Source organism: Sorex araneus, chromosome 3 (genome assembly GCF_027595985.1).
Source record: "Sorex araneus isolate mSorAra2 chromosome 3, mSorAra2.pri, whole genome shotgun sequence".
NCBI classification, from domain to species: domain Eukaryota; kingdom Metazoa; phylum Chordata; class Mammalia; order Eulipotyphla; family Soricidae; genus Sorex; species Sorex araneus.
In genome coordinates this window covers 187,655,296-187,677,755 of record NC_073304.1, presented here as the reverse complement: position 1 = coordinate 187,677,755, position 22,460 = coordinate 187,655,296, and the positions used below count along the sequence as shown (strand labels likewise).

The window sequence follows — 22,460 nt, the reverse complement described above, 5'->3', positions numbered from 1 at the left end:
AGGTCAAGGTCTAAACCCATTTTTTTGCATGTGGTTGTCCAGTTGTGCCAACACCATTTGTTAAAGAGGCTTTCCTTGTTCCACTTCACATCTCTTGCTCCCTTATCAAAGATTAGATGGTCATACATTTGGGGTTGTGTGTAGGGATATTCCACCCTGTTCCATTGGTCTACGGCTCTGCCTTTGTTCCAGTACCATGCTGTTTTAATTGTTACTGCTTTGTAGTAAAGTTTGAGGTTGGGGATGGTGATGCCTCCCATCATCTTTTTCCCAAGAATTGTTTTAGCTATCCTTGGACGTTTGTTATTCCATATGAATTTTAGGATTGCTTGATCCATTTCTTTGAAGAGTGTCATGGGTATATTTATAGGGATCGCATTGAATCTGTATAATGCTTTAGGGAGTATTGCCATTTTGACAACATTGATTCTCCCTATCCACGAGCAGGGTATATGTTTCCATTTCCTCATGTCCTCTTTGATTTCATGGAGTAGCGTTATGTAGTTTTCTTTGTAAAGGTCTTTTACTTCCTTGGTTAAGCTGATTCCGAGGTACTTGATTTTCTGGGGCACGATTGTGAATGGGATTGCTTTTTTCATGTCCCTTTCCTCTGCCTCATTGTTTGCATATATGAAGGCCATGGATTTTTGGGTATTGATTTTGTAGCCTGCAACTTTACTGTATAAGTCTATTGTTTCTAAGAGTTTCTTAGTAGAGGTTTTAGGCTTCTCTAGATATAGTATCATGTCGTCTGCAAATAGTGAGAGTTTGATTTCTTCCCTTCCTATCTGGATGCCCTTAATCTCTTTTTCTTGTCTAATAGCTATCGCAAGTACTTCCAGTACTATATTGAAGAGGAGTGGTGAGAGTGGGCATCCTTGTCTTGTGCCTGATCTCAGAGGAAAGGCCCTTAGTTTTTCCCCGTTGAGGATAATGCTTGCCGTAGGCTTGTGATAGATGGCTTCGACTATCTTGAGGAAAGTTCCTCCAAACCCCATTTTGGCGAGGGTTTTCATCATGAAAGGATGTTGGATCTTGTCAAATGCTTTCTCTGCATCTATTGATATGATCATATGGTTTTTATCTTTACTTTTGTTGATATGCTGGATTATGTTGATTGATTTCCGAATGTTAAACCATCCTTGCATCCCTGGGATGAATCCCACTTGGTCATGATGTATGATCTTTTTGATGAGTTGTTGGATCCTATTTGCCAGTATTTTGTTGAGGATCTTCGCATCAGTGTTCATCAGGGATATTGGTCTGTAATTTTCTTTCTTAGTGATGTCTTTGTTTGCTTTTGGTATTAGGGAGATGTGTGCTTCATAGAAACTGTTTGGGAGATTTCCTGTTTTTTCAATTTCCTGGAAAAGTTTGAGGAAAACAGGCAGCAGGTCTTCTTTAAATGTTTGGAAGAATTCGCCAGTGAAGCCATCTGGGCCTGGGCTTTTGTTTTTGGGGAGGTTTTTGATCACAGCTTCAATTTCCTTAACATTGATGGGTCTATTCAGGTATTCCAAGTCTTCTTTGTTCAGTCTTGGGAGATTGTAAGAATCGAGGAATCCATCCATTTCTTTTAGGTTCTCCTGTTTTGTGGCATATAGACTTTCGAAGTAGTCTCTAATGATCTTTTGAATCTCACTGGTTTCTGTTATGATGTCCCCCTTTTCATTTCTGATTCGATTTATTAGGGTTCTTTCTCTTTCTTTCTTTGTGAGTCTTGCTAGCGGTTTATCAATCTTGTTTATTTTCTCGAAGAACCAGCTCTTTGTTTCATTGATCTTTCGGATTGTCTTTTTGGTTTCCATGTCATTAATTTCTGCTCTAATTTTTATTATTTCTTTCCTTCGATCTGGTTTGGGTTCCCTTTTCTGGTCCTTTTCTAAGGTCTTGAGTCGTGAAGTCAAGCTGTCTATGTGGGCCCTTTCTTCCTTCCTGAGGAATGCTTGGAGAGCTATAAATTTTCCCCTTAACACGGCTTTAGCTGCGTCCCATAGGTTTTGGCAGCTCGTGTCTTCATTCTCATTTGTTTCTAAGTATTTTTTGATTTCTTCCTTGATTTCCTTCCTGACCCACTCATTGTTCAACATTGAATTGTTTAATTTCCAAGTGTTTGACTTCATTCTCCGTGTCAGTGAGTGGTTAGCTTCTATCTTCAGCGCATCGTGGTCTGAAAAGATGGTTGATACAATTTCTATTTTTCCGATTCTATTGAGGTATGTTCTGGGGCCCAGTACATGGTCTATTTTAGAAAATGTTCCGTGTGCACTGGAAAAGAATGTGTATTCTTTCTTTTGGGGGTGTAAGGCCCTGTATAGGTCTATTAGGCCTCTCTCTTCAATTTCTTCTTTCAGAGTCAGTGTTTCCTTGTTGAGTTTTGTTCTTGTCGATCTATCTAGAGGCGATAAGGCCATATTGAAGTCTCCGACTACTATTGTGCTGTTAGTGATGTCCTCTTTGAAGTCTGCTAGGAGTTGTTTTAAATATTTAGCTGGTCGCTCATTAGGTGCATATATGTTTAAGAGTGTGATTTCTTCCTGTTGAACATATCCCTTGATAAACAGAAAATGACCTTCGCTGTCCCTTTTAATCTTTTTCAACCTGAAATCTATGTTGTCGGATATTAGGATGGCCACTCCAGCTTTTTTACGGGGGTTGTTTGCTTGCAGGATTGTTTTCCATCCTTTGACTTTGAGTCTATGTTTACTCTGTTTGTTCAGGTGTGTTTCTTGCAGGCAGCAGAATGATGGGTTTAACTTCTGGATCCATTTTGCCACTCTGTGTCTCTTGATGGGTGCATTTAGGCCGTTGACGTTGAGAGAGATTATTGTGATAGGATTTTGTGTCATATTTCTGTGGTATTTGTTGTTTTTATGTGGCTCCACCTTGTCTTACAGTAGCCCCTTGAGACCTTCTTTCAAGTAATTTTTAGCTTTTTGAGAAGTGTCTATATTATTTTCCAAAGAGGTTTGACCAATTAATAATTCCACCAGCAGTGAATGAAGATTCATTTGTCCCCACATTCACACAAACACTGCTTATTTTTGTTCTTTTTTTTATATATGCCAGTCTCACTGGTGTGAGGTGAAATCTTGTTTTTGATTTGCATTGCCCTGATGCAAAGCATTTTCTGAAGAGCAATTTTTCATATAGCTATGGGCCATATATGTGCTTTCTCTAAGAAAGTGTCTGTTTACTTCTCCCCATTTTCTGGCGTGCTCTTGTAGTCATTGCAGCACTATTCACAGTAATCAAGATCTGGAAACAATACAAATATCCAAGAAGAGATGACTAGAGAAGCAGCGGTATACACACACAATGTAATACTATTTTACCATAAGAAAAAAATGGAATCATGTAATTTTGCCCCAATGCTAATATAACTAGAGGGTAAATGCTGAGTGAAATCAGTAATGAGAGAGACAGATAAAGAATAACAACTCTCATATGTGGGCTATAAGGAAACATAGTAAGGGAGTAATAAATGATCAAAGACATCATAGTTGGAAAGTTGATCTAAAGAACTGAGATTACCTGGGCTGGGGGATAAATAAGAGAGTTCCTTGGGACACAGGTAGGGAAGCAGGTGCTCTGGTGGTGGGTGTGGTGTTGAAATGATATGTGCATAAAACCTTATCATTAATGGTTTTATAAATCATGGCGCTTGAAAAAGTTTATTTTAAAATTTTTAAGTTAGATTTCCATAGGAATACTGAGTGACATTTTTTCTTTCTGAAAAGAAGGTGGTAGGTCAAATATGTTTGAGGACCCCTGAATAAATTTATTTCCTTCATTAATCCAAGACCCCTACAGAAGATAGACAATCTGCATACCACAAATGATTAAACTGAGACTCAGTAGAGCTAATGATCATGTAAATGAAGTAAAGTTATATCTGCTTTGTTCACTCTGCATCTCCAGGCACTAATCAGTTTTTAACACATAATAGGTCCTTGGATAATATATACAGAATGATTCCAACTTATTCGTGAATATTATTTGTTCAAATCATCATCTAATATATTAATCCTCAAATCCATGCTCTTTCAATATACTGAAAATAACATAACAACTTTAGCAGCCAGTATGACTTGGAGGGTGTGCCTGTAAAATGAGTTGAGGAATGGTAATTGAACAGATCTTTTATATGACTTTAGTTTTCAGCTCTTCACTCTCTGTCGAAGACTTTGAAGAAAGTGACAAGGACAAAAAGAAAGAATTGTTCTTTGAGACACACTTGCAGAAAAATAAGTACTTACAACAAAATTTTACACAGCTGCAGCTTCTACATAGACCTCAAGTCAAGGACCTAGAAAGCATAAGTTGGCCCAATATTATGAGAGAAAACTTAGGGCAACTGATTGAAATTGAAGACTTATTTGTCCCACACCTGGATCCCCAGGGAGAATCTCATATAGTCATTCTGCATGGAAATGCCGGAATTGGGAAGTCTACACTGGCCAAGCAGGTGAGAGGGGCCTGGGAAGAAGGCCAACTGTGCAGGGACCGCTTCCAACATGTTTTCTACTTCAACTGCAGAGAGCTGATGGAGTTGAAGGAACTGAGTCTTGTTGAACTCATTAAAAGAGATTGGCCTACCGCTAAGACCACCATGAGACAAATTCTGTCTCAGCCAGAGAAGTTGCTCTTCATCTTTGATGATATTGATGAGTTACAATGGAACTTGGCAAGGGATACTTCTGAGTTCTGTCTGCACTGGAGCAAGGAGTCAGTACACACACTTCTCAATAATTTTCTGATGAAAACTATACTTCCCGAGTCATTCGTGTTGATCACAGTTCGGTCCACTAATATGAGATGGTTCTTTCCTTCTTTGAAGCCCTCACGTTATGTAGAGGTACTGGGGTACTCTGAATTTGGCAGAAAAAATTATTTCTACAAATATTTTACAGATGAAAACCAAGCATGTAGAGCCATTAGCTTGGTTGAATCAAACCAAGCACTCTGGACCATGTGTTTCATACCCTGGGTGTCCTGGCTTGTCTGTACTTGCCTGAAGCAACAGATGGATCAGGGGCAGATACTCTCACTGACATGCAAGACCACCACGGCTCTCTGTCTACAGTTTCTTTCTCAGACCCTACCTGCTCAGTCGCTGGGGATGCAGATGAGGGCCTTGTGCTCTCTAGCTGATAAGGAAAACTGGCAAACAAAAATAAACGTCACTATTTTTACCTGCAGGAAGTACTGGTTAGATGAGACTACTAAATCAACTCTTTTACAAATGGGTGTCCTTCAACAATGTCAACCTTGTTCTACCCCTCTGGGCTACAGATTCACCCACAGGTATTTTCAGGAGTTCTTTAAAGCAATGTCAATTATCTTGAGGATTTGTGAGGATACTAGTGACATTTTTTACCCCAGAAAAGACATAGGAATGTTGCTTAAAAATTACTTCACAAAGGACATGTTTATGAGCCCAACGATGTGTTTCCTGTTTGGCTTTTTGAGTAATCGAGGGAAGCAAGAGGTGGAGAGAATCTTCCACTGCGATCTGGCTCTGGAAAAGAAGTGGAGAGTGATGTGTTGGGGCCACAAGAACTTCTTCAAAGACCATTTCTCTACATGGCCATATTCCCAGCATTTGTTCTATTGCTTGTATGAAATTCAAGATCAGGAATTCCTCACAGAAGTTATGGACAAATTCCAAGGAACAAAGATATTTATCCAAACTGACATAGAGTTCCTGGTGGTCACATTCTGCATTAAATTCTGGCACTATGTGATGAGACTTCAAGTGAATGAAAATGGACATGGGCCTATTTGGATAGCCCCCGATGTGATTCTGTGAGTACTCCAACCCTCCCCTCTCTCACTCCTTCAATGGTTCCACCATCCTGGGCAGGAGGCACTCTCATTGGTTCAGGAGCTAAAGATGATGTCATCTGTGACTTCTAACATGATCACTGGTCTCCATGTGACATGCTGCCTGCTTCTGGGCAGATCTGCTGAACTTGTGTCTCTAGCTGCTACTTTCAGCTCTGCTTCTGTGAAGATGCCACTTTCTCTTCTGTATGTGCTTCTACTTCATATTTACTTGACAGCCCTCCATGATTTCCAAAAGCCCAACAACTTCTGTTGCTCTTTCCTGAAATATTTATTTCTGACCATTTCAGTCAGGTGGTTCAAGTATCTTATTTATGGATCCTCTCCTTCCTGGGTGAGTCTAAATTATCTGTACCAAAGGAACACAGAGGTATCTACACAGAAGACTCTCAGATTCCAATCTTTCCTTCCGCATCATACCCTATGCTGAGTATTTTGGATAGAGAGATTAAAAAAAACCTTCTCTGCCTTCACAGAACTCAGAAACAAACACACTAATTAACATCTCAGTACAAGATGCCTAACACTTTACAATGCAGTCACACAGAAGAAGGGCACTAGTGTAGAAATATAGAGGCAGAGTCAGGGAGACTGGTCAGTCTTTGAATATCTCTGGCATTGCAATCTGATGCTCAAAGGCCAGAGCTTTTGCCTCTTCGACCCCTTAACTCTACCCCCAGGCACACTCATGTCATTCCTGTCTCTTCCTCTTTTAGGCTCACTAGGGCTCCTGTCACAGATAACTGTTGGCGTATTCTCTTCTCCATTTCTGGGCTGATGGGATGTCTAAAGGAGCTGAACCTGAGTGGAAACTTCCTGAGTTGTTCTGCAGTACAGAGTCTTTGTAAGGCCCTGAGCTTCCCTAACTGTAACCTGAGGATCTTGTGGTAAGTCTGGTCTGTGTTCTATTCTGATGCATGTTCCAACAGGAAAACTGAATATGTGAATGTGTAAATAGTCACTGAACCCCTCTCTGGTTATGCACTGTACCAGGTGTCATGTTTATGATGGGCAAACAGACAGGATTCTTTATCATAGAATTTCAGAGAGTGACTTACTCAGAAAATCACACTAACAAATTGAAGCTTACAACAAGAAATACAGTAAAAAACCTCTTCAAGGAAGTAAAGCTTAAAGATGTTGAAAATATAAGGGTTTCCCTAAGTGAAATCAAAGAGAAGAAAGTTACAGGTGGATAAAATATTATTACTTAGGAAGTATTTAGCAGTCAGGATCTGAAAGCTGCTCAGGTGATCAGAGGACAGAGAACAACATATAGAGATCAGCAGGAGACAGGCCATGTGACACCTCAGGATCCTGTTAGCAGCTGGGATGTTTTTCTAATAAAATGAAATTTTAAGAAGAAAGTTGAAACTATCACTACAATTTTAAGTAGAGACAGACTATAATGTGAAAAATGTGCTTTAAAAGACCTAGAATTTCCAAAATTAGTTTATAGGAAAATTATAATAGTCCTTATAGAAAGAATTAGAACTTTAGAACTTAGATTAAGGAAAAAATAAATGAAAGCATTAGCAGACACACAAAGAAAGAGTGAAACCCTAATAAATCAAATCAGAAATCAAAGGGAGATCACAACTGATGCTACAGAGTCAAAGGATCATCAATGATTACTCTGAACATCTTTATGATATGAAACTGAAGAAACCTAGACAAAATGGATAAATTCCTAGATTCCTACAACCTCTAAAGGCTGAATGAAATGGAAACAGAGCACCTGAACAGGCCATAAATGTCAAAGAAACTGAACAGTAATCAAAAGAATCCACCAAAACAAAAGATCAGTCTCAAATGGGCTTACTGTTGAGTTTTTCAGACCTTTACAGAAGACCTACTAAGAAATCTTCTCCAGTCTCTTTCAGAAAGTTGAAGAAACAAGAATACTCCCAAATAGTTTCCATGAAGAAACATTACCCTGATACCAGAACAGACAAAGACATTTCTATTTCTCACTCTCTCCCTCCCTCCCTCTCTCTCCCTCACACACGCATAACCTACAAACCTATATTTCTGATGAACATGGATGAAAAGACTCTCAACAAAATGTGACAAACCAAATTCAACAGTACATCAAAAATATTGTATTTCACAACAAATGGTATCCATGCCCGACGCAAGGATGATTTAATACATGAAAGTCAATTAATGTAATATACCATATCAATACAAGGAAGAGTTAAAAGTATATATTATATTAACAATAGATTTAGAGAAAAATTTGACAAAGTCTAACACTTATTCATAATAAAAAATGAATAAAATAGAGGGGGTGGAAGGAACTTTTATCAACATATCAAAATCATTTATCATAAGCCTACGGCAAACATCAAGTGAGTGATAAAAAGGAAAAACCTTTCCTCTGTCATCAGACACAAGACAAGGTTGTCCACCTTCACCACTACTATTCAACGTGGTACTGAAAGTCCTTGCCACAGCAATTAGTCAAGAAAGAGATATGAAGGTCATTCAGATCAGAAAGTAATGTTAAACTCTCACTGTATGCAGACGACTTGGAACTACTTAGAAAATCTCAAAGACTCCACAAAAAAAAAGCTTCTAGAAACACTAGAATAAACAGTACAGTAAAATGGCAGGTTGCAAGATCAATGCCCAGAAAGCCATGGCTTTTCTATATGCAAATCGTGCAATAGAAGAGAAAGAAACTTTAAAAATCAATACTATTAATAACCATGACTCATAAAATCAAGTATCTGGGAATTATTTTAAAGAGGTGAAAGATTTATAGAAAGAAAATGATTAAATAAATAAATAAGAACTCTATGCCTCCTGACCCCACATCAGGCTGTGTCATTGGGGCACCCCAGAGGCAGGCAGGTGAGACCCCCCACCTACCTCAACCTAGCAGCCGAAAACCTCCAGAAAGCCAATCGCTGCCATGCTCACAGCCGATTTCCACAGGCTTGTACGAACCTCATCCATGAGTGAATCTGCTAAAAAAAACCCAGATATGTGAGACTTATGACGGAAATCTCCTAGCTCACATGGAGTCAGGGATGGGTGACCTTCCGCCACATCCCTTTGTTTTCAGTAGCGTGGCAGTCACGCCTACAAACTGCCTCTGGCGCCATCTAATGTCATTAATGTCCTTGATTCAGAGACTCACAAATAAATCTCTCAGAAGAGAGCAACACACCGCAGAAATGCCTCCAGACCCCAAAGTCACAATCCAGTTAAAAATAAATAAATTAAATTAACCTCAGCTGTATCACCATATTTAAAATTTTAGAATTTCTGAAGTGACATCCCATACTCTGCACCACTGATGTACTAAGAATAGCACACCACATGTGATGGGGTGTAAAGTAGAAGGCAACCAATCTCAGAAGAAAATATTTTATATATATAAATATGTATATATACTTAATATATAAATTTAATATATATTTATATTTATATTATTATATAATATATATTATATAATATATGTTTATATTTATATATTAGTACACAAGGCTCAACCTTTAACAACATGTTAGTAATCTCTTATACAAGGGCTTAATGGCTCCTGGGTGAAATACAACAATCTTCACACACTTTCCTCTAAGGAAGCTGTTTGGAATCGTTTTTAGTGGATTATTCACAACAAGCAATATAAAATAAATTATTTAGGTCCTGCTTCGGGGACAGGCTTTGGGGGCTGGGTTGGAAACATTCAAAATATAGTGGTGAAGGTGTAATGGTGGTGTAATGATAGTGGATTGGTGTTGAAATATTCAATGTAATCAATTATTGTGAACAACTTTATAAAAATAAAATAAAGCAAAAAAAAAGAAAGAAATTTCCAGGAAATAAAAACGCACCCCCTATTCATGGATTGGGATTAATATTGTCAAAATGAAAATCTTTTCCAAAGCACCAGACAGTTTCAATTGTAGTCCTTATAAAAATTTTGAATGACATACACCAAATGTTGTGAAATCTATGTGAAAAAATTTTAAAAAACATAACAGCCACAACAATCCTAGGGAAAATAAATATGAGAGGCTTCTTCTGCTATAATTTTAGACTATACGATAAAGCTATAGTAATTGAAACAGTGTGACACTCAAAGAAAGAGACTCTGAACAATTGAATAAAATTCAAAGTCAAGAGATACGTCTGCAGGAATATGGGCAGCTACTATTCTATAAAGGAGCAAAAATTATGAAATGAAGGAGAGCTTCTTCAACAAAAGGTGCTGGTAAAACTGGTCAGCCACATGCAAATAAATGAACTCAGATCACTTTTTATCAGATTTAGGGACACAGATCCTCCTGGCTCTGTGCTCAGGGATCACTCCTGGTGGGCTCAGGTGGTATCAGGGATTAAACCTGGTTCAGCTTCATACAAGGTAAGGACCCTGCCCACTGTACCTTTGTTTCTACTGAATTCTGATCCCTTTATAACACCAAAAAACAAATCACAATGGTTTTAAGACCTCAATATTAAAACTGAATTCATAAGTTCCATTGAGGAAAACATAGGCAGAGCACTTCATGACATGGAAGCAAGAGTTATCTTTAATTATCCAAATCCATTGGCTAAATAAAATAAAATATATCAAACTAAAAAGTTACTGCACTGCAGAGAAAACAATCACTTGTATCACTTGCATCACTTGTCATCCTGTTGATCTTTGATTTGCTCGAGCGGGCACAGGTAATGTCTCCATTTATCCTTGATGCATGCTAGTGTAGCTCAATGGTATCTGCTCACTCCAGGAACAAGAAGAGCCTCAAACTGCTCATTCAGGGTTTTGACGAAAAAGTCTGACCATCTCATAGGTGGACGGTCATGCAGTCTTTTGATGTCTTGAGGAATCCAGTCAGTAACAACTCTAGCCCAGCAGTCATCTCTGAATCACATTATGTGTCCAGCCTATCTGATTTTTGACACCTTGGCAAATGAGACAGTGCCCCTGATTCTTATTGGCCGACAGAGGTCAGAACTATGGATTCCTTCTCTTACTTGAGTGAAACATGATACTCCAAGCATAGCTCTTTCAATTCCTCCTTGGGATACCCAAATAGCGTTCTCATCCTGTTTTCTTAGGGACCAGGTCTCTGAGGTGTATTTTAGTGCAGGAAGAACTGTGCAGTTGAAAGGATGTGCCCAGAGCCAGAGGTTCTTCATCCTCTTAACCACTTCCTCGATGATCTTGAAGGTGTTCCACGCTGCTCTCTTCCTCCTGCACAGTTATGGCACCAAGTTGTTCCACATGTTGAGTTCTTGACCCAGGTACACATAGCTGCTGCATTTGGAGATGTTTGTTCCGTTGAGAGCAAATGGAATGTCAGGGACTAGTTCATTTTTCATGAGCATTGTCGTGGTGAGATTCAGTTGCAGTCTGACCTTTCCACACTCGTGGTCGAAGTCAGCCAGCATTTGTGCCGTTTGGCTAATTTTTGGTGTTATTAGGACAATGATATCAGTGAAGCTGAGGTGGTGTAGTTGCCGACCATCTATCTTCACTCTCATTCCTTCCCATTCCAGTTGTCGCATGATGTTCTCGTGGGTGGCACTGAAGAGTTTCTGTGAAATGGTATCAACCTGTCAAACCCCTCTCTCTACATCAATGATCACTTCCTTGTAGAAGCGTGAGGTCCTGGTGATGAATCCATAACACAGCTTGCAGAGGATCTTGTTGTACGGTGTTTGAATGCCCTGTTTGGCTAGGACTTTGATGATCGCTTCAGTCTCAACAGAATCAAAGGCCTTCTTTAAATTGATGAACATTAGGGAGAGCGGCATCTTGAACTCTCACAAAACTTCAATGAGCTTGGTCTCTATGTAGATATGGCCGATTGTGCTGAATCCTTTTCAGAACCTGGCTTGCTTGCATGGTTGTCCTTTATCTAGTGTTCTGCCTATTCTATTCAGGATGACTCAAGTAAACAACTTATAGATGACGGACAACAGGCAGATTGGGCGATAGTTGCCGATGTCGTGGATGTCTCCCTTCTTGTACAATAGGATGGTCCTATTGGTTTCCCACTGGGAAGGAACCTTGCATTAAGACAGGTATCGTGTGAAGAGCCAAGCCAGTGTATTGACGAATACTGGCAGCAGATTCTTCAGGTGTTCGGGTCTGACCTTGTCTTGACCAGGTGCTGTCCGCATCTTTACCGACGAAACGGAGTGTCAGATTTCGGAAGGGAGAAATTTGGGAACAACATATCCATCCTGTGGAATTTGGTATGTGGGCAGGTGGACGTGGCTGTCAAAGAGATCCGAGTAGAAGTCGTGAATAATCCTTTCCATTGCCCTTCTGGAAGATGTGATAGATCCATCAGGATGTCAGAGGGCAATCATCTTGGTCTTGTAGTTTGTGAAGGACAGGCGAGCATTGCAAATATTTTCCCGGCATATGCCACATTGGCCAACACTGTTGCTCTCCTCTCTTTCAAGTCTTCCTTTATCGCTTCTCTGCACAGCTTTGCGAGCTTGGCTGTTAGCTTGTGGTTGCCTGAGGCTCATGCCAAACCACATTGGTAAATGAGCTCTAGAGTTTCCGAAGACAGGTGTCTGTTTGTGACTTTCTCACTCTTGGCATTCTTTGTGCAGTCATGGAGGTGTTGAAACAGTCGATCATATTCCTCATTGATGTTGTCAACGACAGCTTCTTCCCACATTGCCGCAATAGTGCCAAAGAGCTCCCAGTTGGTGGTCATTCTGGGAGTTCTCTTCTTAAACTTAAACTTTGCAGTGCTTTCTTCCCGCTCTGTGAAGCAGAATTTTTTCTTTTCTGAGGAAACTTCTGTTCATTTCTCCCCATTTTTTGATGGGGTTGGAGGTTTTTTCTTATACAATTTGACTAGCATCTTGTATATCCTGGATATTAATCCCTTATCAGATGGGTATTGGGTAAATATTCTTTGCCATTCTGTGGACTCTTTCTGTATTTTGGTCACTGTTTCTTTTGAAGTGCAGAAGCTTTTAGTTTGATTAGTCCATTTGTTTATGTGTGCTTCCACTTGCATGGTCATGGCTGTTTCATCCTCAAGGATGCTTTTAGCTTCAATGTCATGGAGAATTCTGCCTACATTTTCTTCTAAGTACCTTATAGATTTATGTCTGATTTTGAGGTCTTTAATCCACTTTGATATGATTTTTTGTGCCTGGCATTAGACAGAGATCGGAGTTCATTTTTGCAGGTAACTATCCAGTTTCCCAGCACCACTTGTTGAAGAGGCTTTCCTTGTTCCACTTTGCATTTCTTGCTAATTTGTCACAGATTAAGTGGCCATATATTTGGGGGTCTGTGACAGGATATTCAACTCTGTTCCACTGGTCTGCAGCTCTGCTTTTACCCCAATACCATGCTTTTTTAATTACTACTGCTTTGTAGTAGAGTTTGAAGTTGGGGAAGGTGACACCACCCATCTTCTTTTTTCCAAGGATTGCTTTAGCTTCTCATGGGGGTTTATTGTTCCATATGAATTTCAGGAGTGTCTTGTTTATTTCTTTGAAAAATGTCATGGGTATCCTGATAGGGACAGCATTAATTTTGTATAGTGTTTTGGGAAGTATTGCCATTTTGATAATATTAATTCTCCCTATGCATGAGCACAGGATGTGTCTCCATTTCCTAGTGTTCTCTTTTATTTCTTGAAGTGCTTTGTAATTTTCCTTGTATAGGTCCTTTGGTTAAGTTGATTCCAAGATACGTAATTTTCTGAGGTACTATTGTGAACAGGATTGTTTTTTTCAATGTCTCTTTCTTCTCTTTCATTATTTGTATACAAGAAAGTCATGAACTTTTGGGTGTTGATTTTGGAGCCTGCCACTTTACTATATCGACCTATTGTTTCTAGGAGTTTTTCTGTAGAGGCTTTAGGGTTTTCCACGTATAGTATCATATTGTCTGCAAATAGTGATAACTTGACATCTTCCTTTCCTGTCTTGATATTCCCTTGATAGCTTTTTCTTGTCTAATTGCTATGGCCAGGACTTCCAGTACTATATTGAATAAGACTGGTGAAAGTGGGCAACCTTGTCTTGTGCCTGATCTGAGAAAAGGCTTTTAGTTTTTTCCCATTGAGAATAATACTTGCCATGGGCTTTTGGTAGATGGCTTTGACTATATTGAAGAAAATTCCTTCGATGCCCATTTTACTGACAGCTTTCATCATAAACAGGTGCTGGATCTTGTCAAATGCTTTCTCTGCATATATTGATATGAACATATGGTTTTTATTATTTATTTTATTGATATGATGAATTATGTTGACTGACTTGTGAATGTTAAACCATCCTTGCATCCCTCGGATGAATCCTACTTGGTCATGGTGTACGATCTTTTTGATGAGTCGTTGGATTCTATTTGCTAATATTTTGTTGAGGATCTTTGCATCTGTGTTCATCAGGGATATTTCTTTGTGGTATCTCTGTCTGCTTTTTGTATCAGGGTGGTATTTGCTTCATAGAAACTGTTTGGAAGTGTTTTTGATATTTCAATTTCCTGGAAAAGCTTAAAGAGGATTGGGTGTAAGTCCTCCTTAAAGGTTTGGAAGAATTCACTAGTGAATCCATCTGGGCCAGGACTTTTGTGCTTGGACAGATTTTTTTATTACCATTTCAATTTCCTTGATGGTGATAGGTCTGTTCAGGTCTTCCAGGTCTTCTTGGTTCAGCCTTGGGAGGCTATAGGAATCTAGGAATTTATCCATTTCCTCAAGGTCTTCGTGTTTCATGGCATAAAGATTCTCAAAGTAATCTCTAAGGATTCTTTGAATTTCTGTAATTTCTGTTGTAATGTCCCCCTTTTCATTTCTGATTTGGTTTATTAGGGTTTTCTCTCTTTTTTTTGAGTCTTGCTAGAGGTTTATCAATCTTGTTTGTTTTCTCAAAGAACCAGTTCTTGGTTTCATTGATCTTTCAGATTGTTTTTTGGGTTTTCATCTCGTTAATTTCTGCTCTAAGTTTTATTATTTCCTTCCTCCTGTTCGTATTTGGCTCCTTTTGTTGGTCATTCTCCAAGCTCTTAAGCTTTGAGGTTAGGTTACTCATGTGGACTCGCTCCTCCTTCCTGAGGAATGCTTGTAGAGTTATAAACTTTCCTCTTAACACAGCTTCTGCTGTGTTCCATAAGTTTTGGTAACTCATGTTCTCATTTTTGTTCGTTTCCAGGAATCTTTTGATTTCCTCTTTGATTTCTTTTCTAAGCCACTCGTTGTCATATAATAAGCTTTTTAATTTCCAGGTATTTGATTTAGTTTTCTGTTTGCTTGTGTGATTTATTTCTAATTTCAGCGCATCATGGTCTGAAAAGATCGTTGATACAATCTCTATCTTCTTAGTTTTATGGAGGTATGTTTTGTGGCTCAGCATGTGGTCTATCTTGGAGAATGTTCCATGCACACCTGAGAAGAATGTGTATTCAGCTTTTTGAGAATGAAGTGTCCTGTATATATCTACTAAGTCCCTTTCTTCTATTTCTTCCCTCAGATGCAGTATTTCCATGCTAAGCTTGAGTCTGGTTGATCTATCAAGAGGTGATAAAGTGGTGTTAAAGTCTCCCACTAGTATTTGTTGCTATTGATGTCTTTCTTCAAGTCTATGAGTAGTTGTTTTAAGTACTTTGCTGCTCCCTCATTAGGTGCCTATATATTTAGTATTGTTAGTTCTTCTTGTTGTACAAATCTCTTTATCAATAATAAATGACCTTCACTGTCTCTTGTAATCTTCAGTCTGGAATCAATGTGGTCAGATACTAGGATGGCTACCCCAGCTATTTTTATGGGAGTTGTTCGCCTGTTGGATTGTTTTCCAGCCTTTGACTTTGAGGCTCTGTTTGCTCTGACTGTTGAGATGTTTCTTGCAGGCAGCAGAATGTTGGGTTCAATTTTCTAATCCATCCTGCCACTCTGTCTTTTAATTGGTGCGTTTAGCCCATTGACGTTGAGAGAGATTATTGTTATGGGGTTTTGTCCCATTTTTCTGCTGAAATTTGGTGTATTTGAGGGTCCTGTCTTGTCTTAAAGTAGCCCATTCCGTTGTTCTTGTAACCATAGTTTTGAGTCTATGAAGTTCCTGAGCTGTTGTTTGTCTGTGAAACTGTGGCAAACACAAAAATTTGTAAGTATATAACTGTACCTCACAGTGATTCACTAATAAAAATAAATGAATATATATATTTAAAAAAAAGCTCTTCTGACTGCCCATTAGGCTCAAGGGTGGAAATACCACCTCTGGTTATTCCTCTTCTCCTTAGTCCAATAATTCAATTAACATCTTAATTAACATCTTAATATTAGTTATTTTTGTATAAACACAATAAGAGATACTTTGAGGTTTGTAGGGTTGCTCTCCTGGAAATATCTCACCACAGACTCAGACTACAGTGCTCAGGCCAGATTAATCTTTCCATATCCTAGCAAGGTCCAAATCTAGTTATTACTTTTTGGATCATGACAGCATTTTTCCATGACCAAGCTCTTAACTCATAGTTAAGCATTATGGCACTTCGGCCAGGCCCATTTCAATGCCAGGGTAGCACATAGCTCATCGCTTGCCCTGGGTCCATCCAGTCCCTGCTTTGCAGGTACTAGGAAGCAAGAACAACTGAGGTTTAAGTTGAGAGAACAGATGTCCAGGAGGAAAAATATCATTCAAAGTCAATTAACTCCCATGTTACAAAAGAATAGCATTAACTGTCTCCTTGTGGCCTATCAAAAAGGACAATGCTCTGAATTAACTATGCAAAGGACATAAGGAGAAGAGAAAAACAATATTTACAAGTTAACAGAGCACAAGGAAAGAAGTTACAAATAAACACAAAAGAATTGGAGCACTGTGATGAGAGTAACCCCATAAACCTAAGCACTCTGCAGCAAGGCAGAAAGGACAAACCAATGTAACCAATACTACATCTCCCGCTTTTCTTTTTTACAAAAACACAAAATTTGAAATAGAGTACCAGTTCCAAACACTAAACAGTCTCAGTTGTACTAAGATTTCAGCCCAACCCTGGACCCAGGGCAGTGCTTGTAGTGAAGCGTCCAATTGTCCTGCACTGTTCAGGGGTGATGAGAGTCACCAATGATAAGAGGCATTTAGTCCTGTTCTGAAGAAATGAAGTGTCTGGGTTAAAATTGAAGAGTTGTTCCTGTAACAGCATTGGTAGTGGTTGCAGCAATGATTCCCAGGGTAGCAGCTATTAGGAGTCCGATAAATTTCAGGAAGCACTGGATCATTCAGGGAGCACTGGAAGAGGAGTATCACGACTTCTGACAGGAGTTCTTAAATAGGGGAATGCAGCCATTCTCTGGTCAGGTTCACCAGAAGCCATAGATGCTCAACCTGGCTTATGTTTGAGAAAAAACTTTTTTTTAATTTATTTTTTTATTAGTGAATCATTAATTTAAAAGGGTACAGTTACAAATTTACACATTTTCGTGCTTGTGTTTCCCTCATACAATGTTCGAGAACCCATCCCTCGACCAGTGCCCATTCTCCACCACTAATGAACCCAGTATCACTCCCACCCCCCAATTCCATCCCTGCCACCCCACCCCAGCTCTGTGACAGGGTATTCCATTTTGTTCTCTCTCTCCTTTTGAATGTTGTGGTTTGCAATAGGGGTATTGAGTGGCCATCATGTTCAGTCTCTAGTCTACTTTCGGCACGCATCTCCCTTCCCGCACATGCTCTAAAACCACATTTTACTTGGTGTTCCCTTTTCTATCTGAGCTGCCTTTTCCCCCAGCATATGAGGTCAGCTTCCAAACTATGGAGCCAACCTCCTGGTACTTATCTCTACTATTCTTGGGTGTTAGTCTCCTACTCTGTTATTCTATATTCCACAGATGAGTGCAATCTTTCTATGTCTTTCTCTCTCTTTCTGACTCATTTAACTTAGCATGATACTTTTCATTTTGATCCACTTATATTCACCCAATACCCATCAGATAAGGGGTTGATATCAAAGGTATATAAGGCACTGGTTGAACTCTACAAGAAGAAAACATCAAACCCCATCAGAAAATGGGATGAAGAAATGAACAGAAACTTTCCCAAGGAAGAGATATGAATGGCCAAAAGGCACATGAAAAAATGCTCTGCATTACTAATCATCAGGGAGATGCAGATCAAAACAACTATGAGATACCACCTCACATCACAGAGACTGGCACACATTCAAGAGAACAAAAGCAACTGTTGTTGGCGAGGATGTGGGGAGAAAGGGACCCTTCTACACTGCTGGTGGGAATGCCGACTTGTTCAGCCCTTTTGGAAAACAATATGGACGCTTCTCAAAAAATTAGAAATTGAGCTCATGTTTGACCCAGCAATACCACTTCTGGGAATATATCCCGGAGAAGCAAAAATGCATAGTCGAAATGACATCTGCATTTGTATGTTCATTGCAGCACTGTTTATAATAGCTGTTTTTTCCAGAATCTGGAAAAAACCCGAGTGCCCGAGAACAGATGACTGGTTGAAGAAACTTTGGTACATCTATACAATGGAATACTATGCAGCTGTTAGAAAAGATGAAGTCATGAATAAACAGTTTTTGTAAGTTATCAGAGGCTTTGACCATTGGGGTTTGGTTTCCATGCCTGTGGATAGAGAAAGAGACAAAGGGAAACTCCAATATAAATGGATATCCTAGAGAGAAATGAAAAGGAAAAATGAAAATGACCTGTTAAAATTCATTTCTTCCTTCTTCAGGAACTGAGGCACCTGTGAATTCCAAGGAAAGGATAAAAGTAAAGAAATGTTAATTCAAAATATGCAGTCCTGACATTGTCCAGACCACAACCTGTATAACAGGGGTATAAGGAATTTACTTCATGTGACCTCATGATATGCTAAAGGGGTTACAGGGCTTTGCTGCAGGTCCTCTGATGCTGGCTTCTCTTCTTTCTTTGTAAAACTTCAAGGTATGGCCCCTGAGCAAAGTCAGGGGTTTCTCCTAAGCACTATGGGGTGTGGTGCCTCAAACAACAAAAATTTCCTTCATAAGAACATTAAAAAACCTAGGGATAAATTCTGCCATGCAGGTGGGATACTCTCGGTAGCTTGCCAGGCTTTAAAGAGGGATGGAGGCTTTTAGGGTGGCCTCCAATCGCCATTACAGGTGCTCCCATGGTTCACACCATATTTGAACTCATCAAATATAGTATGGAATCATGGAAAATGGGTATTAAGTGTCTTATGGTGTGTCAGGAAAGCAACCTGGAGCATGGTGGTGGCTAGGTAGTGGAGGTCGGCTGGTGAGATATTTATATGGTGCCAATAGAGTGGGGCATCTGGGTTTGATCCCTGGGTCACCAGAGATTGGAGGAGGCAGACAGAGGATCTTGTTTCCGGGTCTCGTTGAGCCTGGAGTCCAAGGTCGCAAAGTTCTGTTTTACCTGGTTCTGTGGACTTCTCTCAAGCCTGAAGTTTGGCCCCAGTGTCCGGAAAGCAGCCTGGAGCATGGCGGTGGCTGGATAGTGGAGGTGGCAAGCTACCTGTGGCATATTCAATATGCCAAAAACAGTAACAACAATGGGCCTTATTCATTTGACACCAAAAAAGCCACCAATATGGCAGCGTTAAGAAGGATGAGCAAGGAGAGGCTAAGTAAATCTCAGGGATGAACTAGACTGCCAAAACAAAGGACTAAAATGACTCTGAACTTTCAACGCACATATGCAGGTATTGGAAGCATCCATCGAGGACCTGATGGTGTAAGCGCAGAAGATCAAGTACATCATTGGTCTGACCAAAATGAGAAGGCATTGATCACATCACGCTATTTTGGACACTGGACAAGATCTGTTCCTCAAAGCAGAGGAGTTGGTTGCGTCAGTGTCCTTGTCAACACAAACTTGGCCCTGAGCATTGGTTCATTCAAATGCCTAACAACCCGAATTGGACGATTATACTTGAGTAGATGTGGCTCACTGCTGGCAGGTTCTATCTTCGTTGTCTATGCACCAACATCCAACTACAATGAAGAAGAAATTGAGAAGTTCTACATGGAGCTGGAGAAGTTTTATAAAGATTACACTTTCTATAAGATCACTATTGGTGATTTTAAGGCTAAGATAGAACCTAGAAGGTCACCCAAAGAACTCCACATTGGGACTCATGGCCTAGAATAGAATGAAAAGGGTGAGAGACTGTTTGAGTTCATAATGTCAACCAAGACCATCCATGGTAACTTGTAGTTCCAGAAGGTCGAATCTAAACATTGGACATGGGAACCTCCCGGTGGACAGTTCACAAAGAAATTGGCCACATCATATTCAATAGGTTTTCCCTGACTGATGTCGCTGTTGTCCCAAAATTCCAAACAGGAACGGACCACTGTCACCTTCATGCAAAATTCTATTTCACAGAGCAGGGGGTAAAGGACTGAAAAGTTTAAGTTTAAGAAGAAAACTCCCAGAATGACCACCAACTGGAAGCTCTTTGGCACTATTGTGGCAATGTGGGAAGATGCCATCATTGACAATATCGACAAGGAATATGATCAACTGTTCAGCACCAACATGACTATCCGAAGAATGCCGAGAGTGGGAAAGCCACAAACAGACACCTGTCTTCAGAAACTCTCGAGCTCATTCATCAACATGGTTTGGCACGAGCCTGAGGCAACCACAAGCTAACATCCGAGCTCTGTGTGGAAAAATGATAAAGGAAGACCTGAAAGAGAGAAGAGCAACAGTGTTGGCTGATGTGACAGAAGCCAGGAAAAGTATTCCTAATGCTTGCCTGTCCTTCGCCAATTACAAGACCAAGATGACTGCCCTCCGATGTCCTATGGATCTATCACATCTTCTAGAAGGGCAATGGAGAGGATTATTCACGACTTCTACTCATATCTCTTCAACAGGCATGCCCACCTGCCCACATACCAAATCCCACAGGATGAATATGTCATTCCCAACATCCTCCCTTCCAAAATCTGACACGCCATTTTGTCGGTAAAGGTGCAGACAGCACCTGGTCCAGACAAGGTCAGACACGAACACCTGAAGAATCTGCCGCCAGTACTCGTCAATACACTGGCTCAGCCCTTCACACAATATCTGAGGTTCTGTCCCAATGGAAAACCAGCAGGGCCATTCTTTTGTATAAGAAGGGAGACATCCACGTCATCGGTAACTATTGCCCAATCTGCATGTTGTCCATCGTCTATAAGTTGTTCACTCGAGTCATCCTGAATAGAATAGGCAGAACACTAGACAAAGGACAACCATGCAAGCAAGCCAGGCTCCAAAAAGGATTAAGCACTATCAACCATATCCACACGGTGACCAAGCCCATTGAAGTTTTGTGAGAGTTCAAGATGCTGCTCTGTCTAATGTTCATCAATTTAAAGAAGACCTTTGATTCTGTTGAGACTGAAGTGGTCATTGAAGCCCTAGCCAGACAGGACGTTCAAACTCAGTACATCAAGATCCTCTGCGAGCTGTATTATGGATTCACCACCATAATCTCACCATTCTACAAGGAAGTGTTAATCGATGTAAAGAGAGGGGTTCAACAGGACGACATCATTTCACAGAAACTCTTCAGTGCCACCCTCAAGAACGCCATGCAATGACTAGAATGGGAAGGAATGGGAGTGAAAATAAATGGTTGGCAACTACACCACCTCCGCTTCACTGATGGCATCGTTCTACTTTCAAAGTAGTCCCTGATGATCTTTTGAATTTCTTTGGTTTCTGTTGTGATGTCCCCCTTTTCATTTCTGATTCTGTTTTTTAGGGTTCTCTCTCTCTTTGTTTCATGAGTCTTGCTAGTGGTTTATCAATCATGTTTATTTTCTCAAAGAACTAGCTCTTGGTTTTACTAAACTTTCGGATTTTTTTTTGGGGGGGTTTCCATGTCATTAATTTCTGCTCTAAGTTTTATTATTTCTTCCCTTCTGCTGATTTGGGCTCCTTTGGTTGGTCCTTTTCTAAGATTTTGAGCTGTGAAGTCATTTATGTGGGCCTATTCTTCCTTCCTGAGAAATGCTTGCAGAGCTATACATTTTTCCCTTAACAAAGTTCTAGCTGTGTCCCATAGATTTTGGTAACTCATATCTTAATTCTCATTTGTTTCTAGGAATATTTTGATTATTTCCTTGATTTCCTTTCTGACCCACTCGTTGTTTAATATTGAGTTGTTTAATTTCCAGGTGTTTGATTTGTTTCTCTGTATCTGTGTGTGATTAACCTCTATCTTCCATGCATCGTGGTCTGAAAAGATATTTGATAAAATTTCTGATTCTGTAGAGGTATGTTTTGTGACCCAGCACGTGGTCTGTTTTGGAAAACATTTCGTGTGCACTGGAAAAGAATGTGTATTCTTTTGGGGGTTATGTAAAACCCTATAGAGATCTATTAGCCCTCTCTCTTCTATTTTTTCCTTCAAAGCCAGTGTTTCCTTGCTGAGTTTTATTCTTGTAGATCTATCCAGAGGTAATAAGGCGGTGTTGATGTCTCCAACTACTATTATGTTGCTAGCAATGTCCTCCTTAAAATATTTTAGCAGTTGGAGCAATAGCACAGCGGGTAGGGGGTTTGCCTTGCACGCGGCTGACCCGGGTTCGATTCCCAGCATCCCATATGTCCCCTGAGCACCGCCAGGAGTGATTCCTGAGTGCA

The 22,460-nt window shown here is 39.9% G+C and overlaps 1 protein-coding gene across 1 annotated transcript in view; it reads left to right on the top strand.

The window, feature by feature from the left end:
- Positions 1-483: 483 nt before the first annotated feature.
- NLRP1 (NLR family pyrin domain containing 1) overlaps positions 484-22,460 on the top strand; it is a gene marked incomplete at its 5' end in the record, with an annotated part of 53,111 nt that continues 31,134 nt past the window's right edge. The window contains 3 exons of the mRNA XM_055132209.1: positions 484-495; positions 4,244-5,808; positions 6,564-6,734. Coding sequence (XP_054988184.1) covers positions 484-495; positions 4,244-5,808; positions 6,564-6,734 — 1,748 coding nt within the window. The remainder of the gene's footprint in view (positions 496-4,243; positions 5,809-6,563; positions 6,735-22,460) is intronic.